This window comes from Sander vitreus, chromosome 14 (genome assembly GCF_031162955.1).
Source record: "Sander vitreus isolate 19-12246 chromosome 14, sanVit1, whole genome shotgun sequence".
Taxonomy (NCBI): Eukaryota; Metazoa; Chordata; class Actinopteri; order Perciformes; family Percidae; genus Sander; species Sander vitreus.
The window spans coordinates 16,823,776-16,839,456 of NC_135868.1; the positions used below are offsets into that span (position 1 = coordinate 16,823,776).

At 39.2% G+C, this 15,681-nt stretch overlaps 1 protein-coding gene across 3 annotated transcripts in view; it reads right to left on the reverse strand.

Annotated features, from left to right (window-relative positions):
* The window catches only part of elmo1 (engulfment and cell motility 1 (ced-12 homolog, C. elegans)), a 101,719-nt gene that overhangs the window by 58,930 nt on the left and 27,108 nt on the right, over positions 1–15,681 (reverse strand). For all 3 annotated transcript variants that reach the window (XM_078267285.1, XM_078267286.1, XM_078267284.1), the window contains exon 2: positions 5,312–5,467. In XM_078267285.1, coding sequence (XP_078123411.1) covers positions 5,312–5,389 — 78 coding nt within the window. In that variant the 5' untranslated portion in view covers positions 5,390–5,467. The remainder of the gene's footprint in view (positions 1–5,311; positions 5,468–15,681) is intronic.

Below are 15,681 nucleotides of genomic sequence, written 5' to 3' on the forward strand. Positions count from 1 at the left end.
TAAGCTGCTTTTGTGTTCACTTTCATTTTACTTCGCTGGGGACACTCGTGTTGATTTGAATTTCATTAAGAGACCTAGGCCTAGCCTTCATGACCTATGGTCATGACCCAGCCTGACCCAGCCTTCATGACCCAGCCTTCATGGTCATGACCGAAAGAACAAGATCCAGGGTACAAGCGGCCAAAATGGGTTTCCTCAGGAGGGTGGCTGGCGTCTCCCTTAGAGATAGGGTGAGAAGCACAGTCATCCGTGAGGAGCTCGGAGTAGAGCCGCTGCTCCTTCGCGTCGAAAGGAGCCAGTTGAGGTGGTTCGGGCATCTGTTAAGGATGCCCCCTGGGCGCCTCCCTAGGGAGGTGTTCCAGGCACGTCCAGCTGGGAGGAGGCCTCGGGGGAGACCCAGGACTAGGTGGAGGGATTATATCTCCAACCTGGCCTGGGAACGCCTCGGGATCCCCCAGTCGGAGCTGGTTAATGTGGCTCAGGAAAGGGAAGTTTGGGGTCCCCTGCTGGAGCTGCTACCCCCGCGACCCGATACTGGATAAGCGGACGAAGATGAATGGATAAGAGACCTAGGTCCACAGAACTTCTTGTGTGAATTTTTGGGATTTTAGCTTGGGCCATTTTTGGTAGGCCTATGTTAATTTAATTTCAATTGGCTATATGATTGGGCCTCTTGTGCGCGCCTGTGTTAATGTGCGCTTGTTGCCCCGTGGGCGATCTGTTGACATTTCCTACAGTTGCTTAATATAAGCGGGCTTTCCACACAAACAAACGTACATGTGTCATTAGTATGAGAAAAAAAATGAGATTTTAACTGTGTCGGGATCGGGTCGGGCTCGGACATAAATATCTTAATGCCTGTCGGGCTCGGGTCGGGTTCGGTTACTGCTCTGTCGGACGCGGGCCGGACTCGAACAGAAGAATGTGGCCCGATCCGCACTCTATTTGGTATATAGAGTTACAAGTTACATAAAAAACACATGCTCAGTTTCTAGAATATTATGTATTTTTATCGATTAAACTATGGTAAGGCTGGTTATTGTTTATATCAATTTTCCATATCTGTGCTAATACTGTATGCACTCGGGTTTGGATACATTTTTTGATACCTCATTTTGTGGGACATAATGACGCCTTTTTTAATTAACCATTTTCCCCCCATTTAATAAAACATGCCAAACTTCTCAATGCCTCAGTGCATTTTCAGTTGCATTATGGGAAATCCTTAATATTGAACAATACTTGAGACTTAAAGTCAGGATAGTCTGCCTCTGCTGCTCCAATTCTGAACATCGTTTTATTTTATTATTCTGTCTTCTGTGAGTCTCCCAACTTTATCAAGGGGCAATGCTCAATCTCTGGAGTTCCACTTTAAAACTAAAGTATACTGTAGCTACTTATACTCAAGTAAAAGATCTGAACACAAGACTTCAGCCACAAAAATCACACAGTTAAAACTATGCACGCAAACACACAGACACACACACACACACAATGTGATTGACACACAATTTAATGAGCATCTGTATACAGTCACAATGTACAAAGCATTGTGAGAGGCTGCTTCAAATTGCAAAATAGTGATGAAGATTTACAGGGCGAAGATAATGGTGGCAGGATGATGGGCATACAGTATATGACAGGTAAAGAAAGGCAGAGACGTGACAGAAGAAGAGGGTGGGCTTTTATGTGAACAGAAGAGGAGTGAGGAGTACGCAAAAAATGAGGAGTACGCAAACTAAATAATATGGAGCGAAAACAACAGCAAACACAGCGGGGGAGAGTGAATGACAATAGTGAGAGAGAGCAGGAGAGTGGTTGTTGAACAGAGAGAATAAGGGATTGGAGGGAAATCAAGAGCTTGCAAAGTACATATGTTTTAACTAAATATCTGCTTGCTCGCCACTGTTTTCATCCTCAGGCTCTCTAGGACCTACAGTGAAGCCAAAAGTACTACTACAGGGTATCATTGGGTTTCAATTAGCAATTTTAAGACATTTTTTTTGTTACCTGGAACTGAAGTTAAGCCAAAAGAATGTTTAGACAAATTAAAAACAAAAACAATGTATTGGTATGTCCTGTACCCTCTGATGATAAAATATTGATAAAGAATCAAAATTACGCAATAATATGCAACATGCAAGAACGTGAATACTACTTAAATAATCCAGGTTTGTACCGCAAATGTTCAGTATTTCTTAGTTCCACTGTAGCTTTTTTTTAATGAGCAAATTATTAATATGCTCAATCATCAAAGAAATAGCTAAGGTTTGCTATATTTTAAAAGACATTAAAAAAAATTGCGCATTGCATGGAGCTATTTCCTCTCTCATACACAATCAAAGCTTTTCCACATGTTGTATTATTAATAAACTAATACATTTAAATTTGTGGCTATTTAAATAATATAAAAAGGTAATAATATAGTACCACGTGTGCAAAACATTTTATAACGTGCAATAAGTAAACATGGTACTTTGAGTATTTGATGTCTAGCCTCTGTATTACCAAACCTTGACAGCAAACCTTAGATCTAAATAATTACTGTCTGATCAGGTATTTGATTACGTTCTACAGTTAGACTTACCCTTAGAAGCAGGTGGTTGACGTTTTCTTCATTTTGAGAGGTTACCTTACATCTGAATTGCATCTCAGAGATTTAGCTTATTTAAGATAGATTTAAAGTAATAACATCATTATACACAGCCTGTTTTAGTTTATAAATCATTGGGGCGGGTTTGGTTGCATTTAACACTAGAAATAATCTGAATTAGTTTATGTTTTCCCCAGTTATCCTATCCACAACTCTTTTCTCCTCTCCTCTTCTAATGGCCTTCATCTGCTCCTTTTATATTACCTCTGAGCTCTGAACACATTTTGCTTTTGCCAACCCTTTCATCATCCAGGACTTACAACACATCCACTATCCCATCTACTCTTCCCCTACTCCATCACATTTCCCTGTCTGAACTCCCACCACATCTTCATCTGCCTTACCCTTAGCTCCACTAAAATGTACGACTGTAATAAAGTAAGGAATATTTACCTTTGTGTATTGGCATTAGGGTGAAAGGCTAAGCTGTAGTCTACAGTATGATTTTTAAAAAATCTAATGTTTAGTGATTCTATACCGTCTGTGAGCTCTTGGACTCCAGTTATCTGACTCCTTTTTAACTGGGAGGATAAAAAGTGCACTCTCTTTCTTTCCATTACTACACACAAGGATCTATTTAGTTGCATATTTTTCCACTTCTTAAACATTTTAATTTTTCTGCTATTCTAGAGTCATTATGTGTGCGTAATTAAACATTTCCCCTAAGAGGCCATTAAAATGGATTCATTCTTATTTTGGGTTTCTTACACATTTTGTCCCTGTCTGATTTACTTAACTTATTTGTTATGGATGATTATGGTTTGCACTGTAATGTATATCAACAAATAAACAATTCATTCATCAGCTGAAGAATGTGTCATACATTTGCAATCTATAGTTATGAAAAAGAAGTATATTACAAATACATTTTTTTTTAAAAACATGCTAAAAGGATGGCATGCACAAGATTTTCCTTTTTTATTTGTAATATACTTCTTTTGTGTGCATTGGATTATATAGATTATATCATATAATCTATATAATCCAATGCACACCTGGAAGAGAAGTGCAAAGGAAAATTAAATCTTATAAAACTCCCAAACACTTTGAGCACAAAATTGATTAAAGCTGCTAAAACCAATGGTTTAAATATTAACTATATATATATATATATATATATATATATATCGCTGCTCCCGAGTTACCAAAAAAATCAGTTAATGCAGGTTTAAAGAAGTTATGTTTTCGTCAGAACTTTGTTGTGCATGACACCGATATTTCTATACCATCACCACTGTTTTTAACATAGGTTTAAGATCTATTTAGTTTTATACTGCTTCACACCATACTGTATAAAATACCATCACAGTTTGTTTCCCTTTAGTCTCACTTAAATTATCCTCCTCGTTTCCAAAACGTATTTTCTACCTGCAGACATCAACAGCCCTTCCACCTTGTCCTTCCCCTGATTTATATTACATTTCTGACAAACAAGAACAATAAAATGCTTTTTACAATTGTCTGCACTTGTACCAATTCCCCAGCGTTCCAACACAAATGTCAGACTTTCGTGCCTATGAAGGCATTGAAGGTATTTGGAGAGATACAGAAATAAATCAATGATTTGTGCACATACAAACACACTACCTAAACAACCTTCTAAACGCACAGTGCAAAGGAGCAAACACAAACAAAAATCAGAAAAACAAACATATGAATCCCCATACAAATTGATAAAAGTATACACACACTAACAAACAAGTATGCATGTTGCCACACAAATACACCCACGCACAATTTCACTTATGCAGAGTACCCACGTAAACAAACAAAAAAATACACGCACAAATTTGCATCCATACATACACACACACACACTTTTTTCTGGGTCTCAAGACAGCGTGAGCAGCTGAAGCCCACTCCCCATCGCATGAGTCAGACAGCCATATGCTGCTGCAGGGTATATTGTACAGAGGAGATGCAGAGGGAGGAAGAAGAGGTGGGGGCTGATGGTGGAGGACAAGAGAGGAGGAGGCACAGTGCAAGTTTCACTGTTGTAACAAAAGACGGGGAGGAGGAGTGAGAGGGGGAATCGAACAGGAGAGAAAGCAAAGGAAGATAAGGAGGAGGCAACAGATAGGAGAGATAAGAGAAAGACGACAGGGAGAGAATTAGAGAAAAGCAGAGAAGGGGAGGAGAGGTGGATTCCTAAACATGAAAAAAGGACCAAACTAGAGCTAAAGAGGTCAAACCCAGAAGCACATGTACTCCGTAGTTCAATGTTTCATTCAGTGGTTCATTCATTGAGAGGGGCTCCAGTTGCCACGGTGACACAGCCTGTACAATCATTAGCCCATCCATGAGTCACACACACAAACACACACACAGACACACACACACACACACACACACACACAGTATGTGTAATCAAACAACGTAACAGTACACATGTCATTCACCCCACACAAGGTAGGCATTTTTTGGGCTAATTATTTCATTAGCATGTCATCCGATGTGACACTAATGATCGCTGACACACATATTTCCACAAAAATAAAAACACTGGTATTGTTAAAAATCCACTATTTTGACCATGATTTACATCAACCACATTATGAAAATCTGTGTTTTTTTTATTATGAAATCCATATTCAGTATTAAATACATATTAATAACTTTAGATAATAAAACTACTTATCTTTGCATTTAGACACCTACCTGGTCTATCTCCATGAGCTTGGGGAAAGCCCCCGGCCACTCAATGGCCACCTTGACAATGTCTGCCGGCGGCGGCATGGCTGAAGGGGGGTTGGGTGGTGTGGGTCTCGCTGCCTCACACCTCTGTCACTACTACTGGAGGTAGCTCATCCAAACCTGCAGGACAAGAGTGAAGAGAAGGAGAGGATGGAAAGAGTGATGAAGTAAAACAGAAGTGGATGGAAATATATATATAAAAAAAAAAAGAGAGGAACAAGAGAGAAAATGGGGCACATTAGTCAAGATCTTTTTATTTTCAGTTGGTTTCTTGCATTAGCATCCTCTAAATTCAAAGAATATTATGTATGACTATTATTAAAAGGTCAAGAAGGGAAGTGCTGAAAAATACACAAGACGTGAGTACAGTGCAGCACTCTGGAGACTGCTTATCAGCAACTGGTAAATTCACATTGGCTGTAGAAGCTACTGAACAGCTCACAGCCTCACACCAATAATTCACTTTTCATACAACATTTAGGAAATGAGTCAATTGACTTACTTACACCAGTTTACTGTTATTTGTGCAGATACACTCAAAGTATATACTAAGCAAATCATGCTCATTCCTGCAAAATACTAGTGCTTAAAATCATATTCAAATACACACTTTAACTTTTAACACCCACTTATTTAAAGCAATAAGCAAACTAAAGCAAACAGATTTTATTCGTCCTCTGAGATGACTTTTTTACCAGCTGCAACCTAATTTAATTTGCAGTTGTTGACACAAAGAACATTAGGACATGCCGGTGGGGCCAGATACACTCAAGAGCTTAATTCAAATCAAAGTTTAACTGCAAATGAGGTCACAGCAGGTAAGTGAATTTAAAAGGTAGTGTTTTTTTTAAGAATTACTTTACTGGGACTTTGCCTAAGTTCAGTCATTTAAAAAAAAAAAAAAAAAAAACATCCAGCAGCAATTTGCTATGACTTCCAGAGGGAAATATTTGACTCCTTTTAGACATTTTCACATTAATAAAAGTGCAATAGTCCCACTAACTGCAGTTTGAGAGATAAAGCAGCTCCAGAAGTGATGTAGCAGCACTTTAGCCACAATTGCCAGTAAGCATGCAGGACAGCAACAGCATAAGCAGAGTATTCCTCCAATTTTACACATAAGGTCAGTTTACTCATGGGGAGCACAAAACAGCATTTGGAAATGTAAATAATGTCTTCTGTGGTTCTGTATGTGCACTGTTAATTCAATTAATCAAGTGACATCACCATCTTGGCTTGGGTTTGGAGTAAAGCCTAACTGATAAATGGGCCAGTCTGATATATCTGCTGTTATAAGCATATCCCAGATATATCGTATTGTGTGCATGTTAAGGGAAATGTTGCATTAAAGCAATGCCAAAAATGCGTTTGAAGTAATTAAGAAACAGTGCATCCAAGTTTATTTTTCAAATGTAAAATGTCTTGCTCATTATATTTCTTGGTCAGAACCTTTTAATAGTCAAATTTAAGGGATCCTTATAAAATAAAATGTGTGTGTGTGTGTGTGTGTGTGTGTGTGTGTGTGTGTGTGTGTGTGTGTGTGTGTGTGTGTGGCCCTGCTCATGGTGTGCTGGTGTGTTGAACTGCTGTGTCTCTCAATTACATTTCAGCCCATTTTCAAGGGATTTACTGTGGCTTTCAACAATGAGATAGAGGGTGTGTGTGTGTGTGTGTGTGTGTGTGTGTGTGTGTGTGTGCGTGTGTGTGTGTGTGTGTGTGTGCGTGCGTGCGTGTGTGCGTGTGCGTGTGTCATCACCAGCCTAAAAAAATCAAAAATCCAGTATCTGTCAGGCCAGAGGTTGGACACCACTAAAGCCTGCTTTACAAATAGTGTGGGGTTGAAATGTCTGGGTGTTTATCAGGCAGAGAGGGCATTCTAATTATTTCTTGTCTGTATTTTAAGTTTCCCCCAACTTTATGGTGCAATATTAATATCTTTATTTTAAAACAAGATGAGGTAAAATCAGGAGGAAAGATGCTAGGGAAATTAAAAACAGGAGGCAAAGGAAATGAACAGAAAGGCGACATGGAGGGACCAAGTGAAAAAGTGAGATAAGAGCATTTGTTTGACAGTCATTTTTCAGTGAGCCACAGGTACTCGGAGACACAAGAAATAAAGATTGCCATGTCTTTCACTGGCCAAAACTGAAATAGCAGAATCTGTATCTGTACTTGCAAACATGTGTACCTTGGTTCATACGCATAGCAACAAGCACACTGACACTGACTCCTCTTTGTGAACACACAAAGACACAACCTCAAATATTGAACCTGTAATCCTGGTTGGCCCCTCCCTGGCTTCTGTCCCTCTGCAGAGAACTCCTGTGATATCTGACAGAGGCAGCCAGCTTGACCTGAAACCCTGTGGCTTTCTAAAATAAACCAGTTAGAAGTCTCATGGTGGAAAAACAGCCAAACCACAGTCACTCGGGGGGAACTGGGTAAAGCCACTTCTGTGTGCTCGCAGGGGGTTATCAAGTGGAAAATGTACCATAAATATCACTAAAACCGACTGAGGAAGGCATCAATAATTTATCTTTCTAGCCTGCTTGGATCATCCTAGTTCCTGGTTGGGATCCTGTTTACATATTTAATCTCAATTCATAATGCAAAAAGATTGGCTCGGAGTAATTCCTGCGAGAAAACTATTGAGCAGAATAGTGCTTGTATATACAGCATGTGTGCATGAACACAGGCAGAATAGTGAGTGATGCAATGTCTGTGCACAAACACTGACCAAAATTGTTTTTGTGTGCATGTCTGAAGTATGTGTGCTACTGTACTGTGCACACAGTACTGTGTAACTATTTGTATGCATGTGCTAGATGAGCAGGTATTAATCTAAAGATAGTTTACGTAATGAGATTGGCCTGGCGTTGAATGTGAGTCACCCCATAATGATCCACATAGCCTTTATTCAAGGGTCTGTTGCCATGGCAGCTGCTGCATCAATAGCTCGAGATGTGGATGCATCTTTCTTTCCAAAGCGTGTGTCATACTCAAGTCACAACTTCCCAAATATGACTCACTCCAAACCCTCTGCTTTGAATTTCAACCATTGATAATGACCGAGTAGGTTTATTGAAGATTAGAGTTGTTTAACGTATTTTAAATACTTTGTGAGACACTTCAGTTATGTTCAGTGTATGCAGTTGTGTATCTCTCCGTTTCCCTTTCCCTCTGCCTCTGCCTCTCCCCTGCAACCTTATGCAGAGAAATATCGCTTCTGGTCACCATTCTTGGAAAAGCAAGGTGAAAAAGATGTTGAGAGAGCAAAATGGAAAGAAAACACTGAGACAGAAAGATATAAACATCTGGATGAGCACAATCCTGCACACATTATACTTGATAGACTACCTGCTGAAACACAAATGTATAGTTTTAAGAATATCAGCAGCACCATCCTGTGTATTCCATGTTAGAATAAAAGACAAGCCTTATTGTACATACACACAGAATGTGTGAATGAGTGATTCATTCACTTATGTTCTACAGATAACAGCATGTTAGTCATCTATGCACAGAATATCATCCTTCTCAATACTGACTGAAGACAGAGAGGCAGTCAGTGAAAGCTATAAAAACGCCACTCTTGAGACAGAGTGTAAAGATTTTTAACCAGGCTATAGCGGCATGGCTGTAACTATTTCAATATCGGTTTGAAATATCTCAACACCTAATGGATGGATTGCTATGAAATTTTGTAGAGAGAGTCATGTTCCCCTCAGGATTAACTGAAATAACTTTTGTGATGATCTGACTTTTCAACTAGTGCCTTCATGAGGTTTACATTTGTGGTTTCTGACTGAAATGTTTTAACAGCTTTTGAATGGATTGTCATGAAATTTGGTTCAGACATTCATGTCTTCTTCACGATTAGGGTTGGGTATAATTTGGGTTTTTACCGATACTGGTGCTAAAACTATGCTTTTAAAACATAACACGAGTTTACCTGGTGCAGTTTAATGCACCATTAATTCCTGTCAGTTTTGTTTCTCCGACATCTCAGACTGCGGCAGTAGCCATGGTGTCTCGAAAAGTGCAGCTAGGCTACGCTGTTTCTTTAGCTGCATACTGTTGCACGTCCCGGTGTTGGAATCCTTTCGAGAGAAATATAACCACACTTCAGACTGTTTAGGTTTACGGATTTTATCTGGTTTAAGTCAGCTACTAGCTAACGTTACCTGCTGCCAAGTGTTATGTTAACTATTGTCACGTGCAGTGAGGCTTCTGTTGCCTGTAATGTCCGTTTCAGAGCACCAGAGGGCAGCACAGGCATGAAATGGCACAAAAATGAAGCACCGAAATCTGCTATGCCATTTCGTCCAGTAGATACGGGTGAAATAGAAAGATTTTGCTAACGTCACCGAACCCTACTCACAATGAATTATACCTGCTAAACTAATGACGTCCCCATTAGCCTCAGCTGCACTTTGTGTTTGGTGCTTATTAGTAAATGTCAGCATGCCAACATGCTAAACTAAGATGGCTAAATAATAAGTACAGCCTCACACACCTGCTAGCATGGTTACAGACACTGTCTTGTTTCAACTCCAAAAAGGAGCAAACCTAAAGGATCATTTTAGACTTGGGTCTAACAGTACTTTTGTAGTTTTGCTCATCATGCTTATTGGAAATGCTTGAATTGCCACCAACTGCTGAGGACTGGGAATGCGGCACTAAAAGTCCAAGTTGACAAGAAACATGAGCAGAAAGATGTTCAGAAAGGTCTTAGTTTAGAAGAGAACCAATAAAATGAATACCCAAACTGCCTTGTGAACTAAAGCAAGTTCAATAAATTGATTGGGATGATATATCGGTCGATATAAGATTATTGTAGCAGGGTAACGTGAAACTGCAGTACAGAAAATGGCAAATGAGCTCCATCATGCAGCAGTTGCTACTTGTTGTTTAAGCCGCTACAGCGCTTCGCAGTTCGACGGAGGGCTACGGACCTCCGTCACAGCTCGGTCGTATCAGAGGTAGTTAGTAGATGGGTTTAGCCAAAAATGGGTGACTTTGAGCCAGGTACAGAGCACCGTGAGCTGCCGCTCGTTTCGGCGAATACAACGGTTAAATTGAGTCCACAAAATATAAGCGACTAGTTAAGAATAGGAAAAAGGTCGTGGTTTGAATTAAAACACTCCCAAGGCACACGCACTTCCTGGGTGTTTTAGGGTCACGGTTTTCAGTTCTGTACGGTTCTTGTTATTTTTTCTTTTAATCTTTAACACTCCAGAAATATACTTCAGCATATGATATATAGCTAAAATTAGCATATTAAATGCATGTTGCACAAAACATGCATACATTGGCAGTTCTATCTATTGTTTTATTTCTGCTGTCATCATAGGTAACATGAAATCCAAAATGTTCCCACACACCAGACTATATACGACGCTGGAGCATCCTCCAACTCGAAATTTTTTTAAACTGACCTTTGTCGATCAAAAAAAACAGAAAGATTCAGCAACTGTATGGCCTATTTCCATCTTAAAATGTTTTTCATTAACACTTTTCGGTGAACTATTTTCGTAAAATACGAGATCGTATTCAGAACAAGACGCCATTAGTCTGTTTTGAAATTCGGGAGCAGCAAAAACCACGTGACGCATTCGTCCAATCAGCTGCCATGTGTTGCGTTCATGTTGCTCATCCCCCTCGTCGTTTCCAGTAAGTTTTTTAACATAGGTGTCGAAAGTGGGCACTACGGCAGTAAGTGGTTAGTGCACGTTAACAGTGTACTGACGAACCGTGCGACACACGCTGCGAACCGAGAGGTTCGGATGTTTTTTCATGAACCGTACCACCCCCAATTCTTATACAGCGGCCATCAATGTAGCGAATACAGCAACAACAACAAAAACGCGTAATGATTATGAATTACATGCTCAACTTTTCGTAGCTTTACTGTCATGACTGATAGAAATGAGACCCAAGAGTTTATAAAACTAAAATTAAACTTTACAATGGAGAGTGGAAAGTTTGTTTGTGTGTAAAGTCAAAATATAAGGCTATTGTGCTGGATGAAGGATTTGCATTGATTTGCCAGTAAAGACAGTGAGTATGTGTGTGTGTGTACGTTTCGAGCACTTTGTCTTTTTTTTTTTTATTTAGAATTAAATTTACAAAGAGTCAGTCATCTCAGTTCGTAAACATAAAATTGTACATAAATAAGTACATATGACATAATATAAAAAGTAAGTATGAAAGTAATAATTTAAACAAAAAATAAATAAAATAATAAATAAATAAAGAAGTGACAGACTTGCAAACTTCATTAAATGCAATGACAGCAGGTGTTCTTAATTAAATAATTTTGAGTAGATTAGTTATTAAAATACCTTTCTTATTTGTTACCAATTTAAGAGACTCAAAGTACATATCAATTACAATTTGGAATAGTTTAAAACATGGGGTTGGTTTAGAAAATGTTGCTTTGTAAATGTGGAACTTACCTAATGAGATAAAAAGATTTACAATATTACACAAGTTGCTATCTTTACATTCAAAGTAGGTGATAACATGTTTTTCGAGCACCTTGCCATCATCTTCCGAGAACTAAAGATGACTCAGACATGGCCTTGAGGCTTATTGATTGGACACACACACACACACACACGGGCTCAAATGTAATTGAGAGACACAGCAGCACACCATGAGCATTGACGTGTTTTTCCTGCGAACGACACACACTGCTTCAGGGAACAACTTCAGAGCAACAAGGTTTCACAGTGTTCCTCAGGTGTGTGTGTGTGTGTGTGTGTGTGTGTGTGTGTGTGTGTGTGTGTTTGTCTCCATATATTCCCTACATGTCATCATGAGTGTTTGCTATAGACTGTGTATCACTTCCCAATCTGTCGCTCTGGCATAGCAACCTTCTTACAGTGTAAATGGAACCTTGTTATCCAGCTAGCTGCTGTCAGAGCTCATCATGTAAGAGCAGGTGATTTTTTTGCAGCCTGGCTCAGTTGAGTATGAGTGAGTAAGTGTGTTTATTATTATTATTTAGCTCTGCCAGAGGGTTAAACAGGCTAACTGGACACAGAGCTCACTCCAACTTGTTTACAGAGCTCACTCCAACTTGTTTATCTGCAGAAGAATATTTTCCTGATCTGATGCCGCTTCCTTCTTTTCCTCTCCTCTTTTCCGCTGTTCATTCATTTTGTTGACCACATAGACTCTATTTCCCTAAGTCACTTTCTCCTCAGAACATATTATTTAGCAGAATTTGACCACAAAGAACATAAATCAGACAATGAACGACATTAAACAGACTCTACAGTCTCCTTTTCATTCATTTGACACATTTATAATCATTTCATTGTTTAAATGCAGTGATGTACTGTTTGAAATAACATGCTGCCAAAACCTACACACCACAAATCTAACTGGGCTGCAGTCCAGCAAGGTATTTTAATCTGCGAATGTGTATGTGTGCAGTTAATCTATTTTCAAGCACTCGCCCACCTTCCGTAAACAGGGAGACATGTGCCGCTGGGTTACAGCGGCCATAACTCCTCAGGATTAGCTCCAAAAGAGTGGGGAAAAAAAACAAATCTCATGTTACCCTGTGATCTGATCTGGTGCCAGAGGTCGGAAGAAAGGAACAAACCCATCAATAAAGAGGGGAGAAGGAGAGGGTAAGAGGAGAGGAAACAGGGAAAGAGAGAAGGCCTGTGATTTGTTGGGCAGCAGAAGAGTGCTGGATTTCACCTCAATAATTCATGATGTGTAATGTGAGGATCACATCATCTGTAGAGGCAGGAGGGAGGGATGAAGGTCAGAAATACAAGTGAACAGGAGAGGAGACAGAGAGGCAGGAAGGAAGGAAGGGAGTGAGAAGAAACAAATTAAAAGGATGGCAGATAAAGACAGTACATATGAAATAATGACATTACAAGTGGATAAAACAGAATAAATGGATGAAAGGATAAAAGGCAAAACAAGAGCAAGTGGAAAAAAAGATGATAAAAGAGCAAAAGATAAAGATGAGGAGAGAATAATAGAACATAGACAATAGGGTTGAGGAAAAAAAGACAGGACAGCAAAAGTTAGTAAGCCAAATTTAACACTCTGGACTTCACCTGGAAGTGAATTTAAGAACTTAAGTATCCAAAATGGATAAACAAAAAGCTGGATGTACAAGTAACACGCAAAATAAAATGAATAGGTCTACTACTGGAGGGGTCACTCATATCCTGCAGTTTAACTTTGCAACTATGCAATTTACGGCATTTGCCTCATTACATTTCCAGCTCTGCTATAGAGTCCATCAACACAATTTCTAATAGCATGCAACGACTTTCAAATCATTTTAATCAAAACATCCCAGCATAATGTGGTGGAAAAAATGAAGATGGCTATTTGCTGCATTTAAGGGATTTTAACACTTTGAAGTGTTGTTAAAACTTTTAAAAGGACTCACTGATGGAGAGAGAGAGAGAGAGAGAGAGAGAGAGAGAGAGAAAGAGAAGACAAATAGAGTAAGACTGGGGCATGAATATCAAGGGGAACATGATCTAAGTAAAAGCACATCCTTTCCTGCCATCCTGTGACCTTTTACTATGAACCCTAATGGTGTGAGCCAGTGGTTTTTACAGACAATGTCAGTGTGACCAACTAGCAATGAGCCCAACCTCAGACTTTAAAGTATAAAAATGCTTGGTTAACACTAAACTGTGTGTTTTTTCCCCCAAACTACGTTGACGTTGAAATTGTAGGTGATTTTAAGATGACCTTCATTTAATTGATACTTTGGACTTTGGATTTGAAGTACTCTGAGCAGCCTAAACACCAAACTTCAGACCTTTTGATCTCCAATGGGCTCTCCAATGGGCTGAGTCCTTTAATATTATATTATTATAATATAATATTTCCCAGTCCGATCCGATACATATTCAATCAACATTTAGGTGAATATGATACACGGAAATAACTCTTGTAGCTACTAAAGCTGACACACCTTATTTTTCACAAGCTACGTCTTCCAATTTTGAATGGCCTAGTGTTGATGAACTTAAATTATTGAGATATGAATGAAGGTTTAACAGAACTCAACTTCATAAAAGTTTCTGGTTAAATATCTCCCCTGGTGATTCTATCTTTTGACTCATCTCCCTTCTACAATTTAAAAAAACGAGCATAAATTTGAAGCAACCTCGACCTCCTACAGCGGACCATATAGGCAGCTTCGCCAAGCTTAGTACTTGTTTCAAACAACCTACATTATAGTCCCACCACTTATGAAACCCTGTTGTATGTATGTATGTATGTCTTGTATATCATGCTCTAGTCTACTATATGCAGACATCTGTGTCTGTGCGTGTGTGTGAGTATCTGTATTAGCCTATGTGCTGGGTGGATTTCAAAAGAACCCCTTCTAGCTCTTCATCTGATGCCTCTACAAAGGGCCGGCCTCGCCGCAGGGGCCTGTGTGCCTGTATGTGTGTCTACAAAAAGAGCACCATCCTTTATCCAAGAGCTGATACAAAAGGCCACCGACATGGTGCTGAGGACTGAGTTATTGTTGCTCTGAGCACCAAAACTTCACACGCCCACACACACACACTAGCCACCGGATGGTCATGTTACACCCTTGAGGAGAGGTGTGTTCAACACACACACACACACACACACACACACACACACACACACAAATCTGAAAAGCAGTTTAGAACTTGTACCTCCTCAGCCCTGTCAGATGAACTCAAGTACCACCTCATTAACACCACCCATCATGTTCCAAATGTGTGGATTTTTTATGCATTACTTTTAGTTATTTCAACCATATATCATTTACTCTATCTATCTATCTATCTATCTATACACACACACACACACACATACATACACACACACACACATACATACACACACACACACACACACACACACACACACACACACACACACACACACATACATACATACATACATACATACACACACACACACAAGCTACATACTTTATACTAGGGCTGCAACTAACGATTATTTTCATAGTCGATTAATCTGTTGATTTTTTTCTCGATTATTCGATTAGTTGTTTGGTGTATAAAATGTCAGAAAATGGTGAAAAATGTGGATCAGTGTTTCCCAAAAGCCCAAGATGACGTCGTCAAATGTCTTGTTTTATCCACAACTCAAAGATATTCAGTTTACTGTCACAGAGGAGAGAAGAAACTAGAAAATATTCACATTTAAGAAGCTGGAATCAAATAATTTTTACTTTTGTCTTAAAAAATTACTCAAACCGACTAATCGATTATCAAAATACTTGGCGATTAATTTAAGAGTTGACAACTAATCGATTATTCTTTGCATCTCTATTT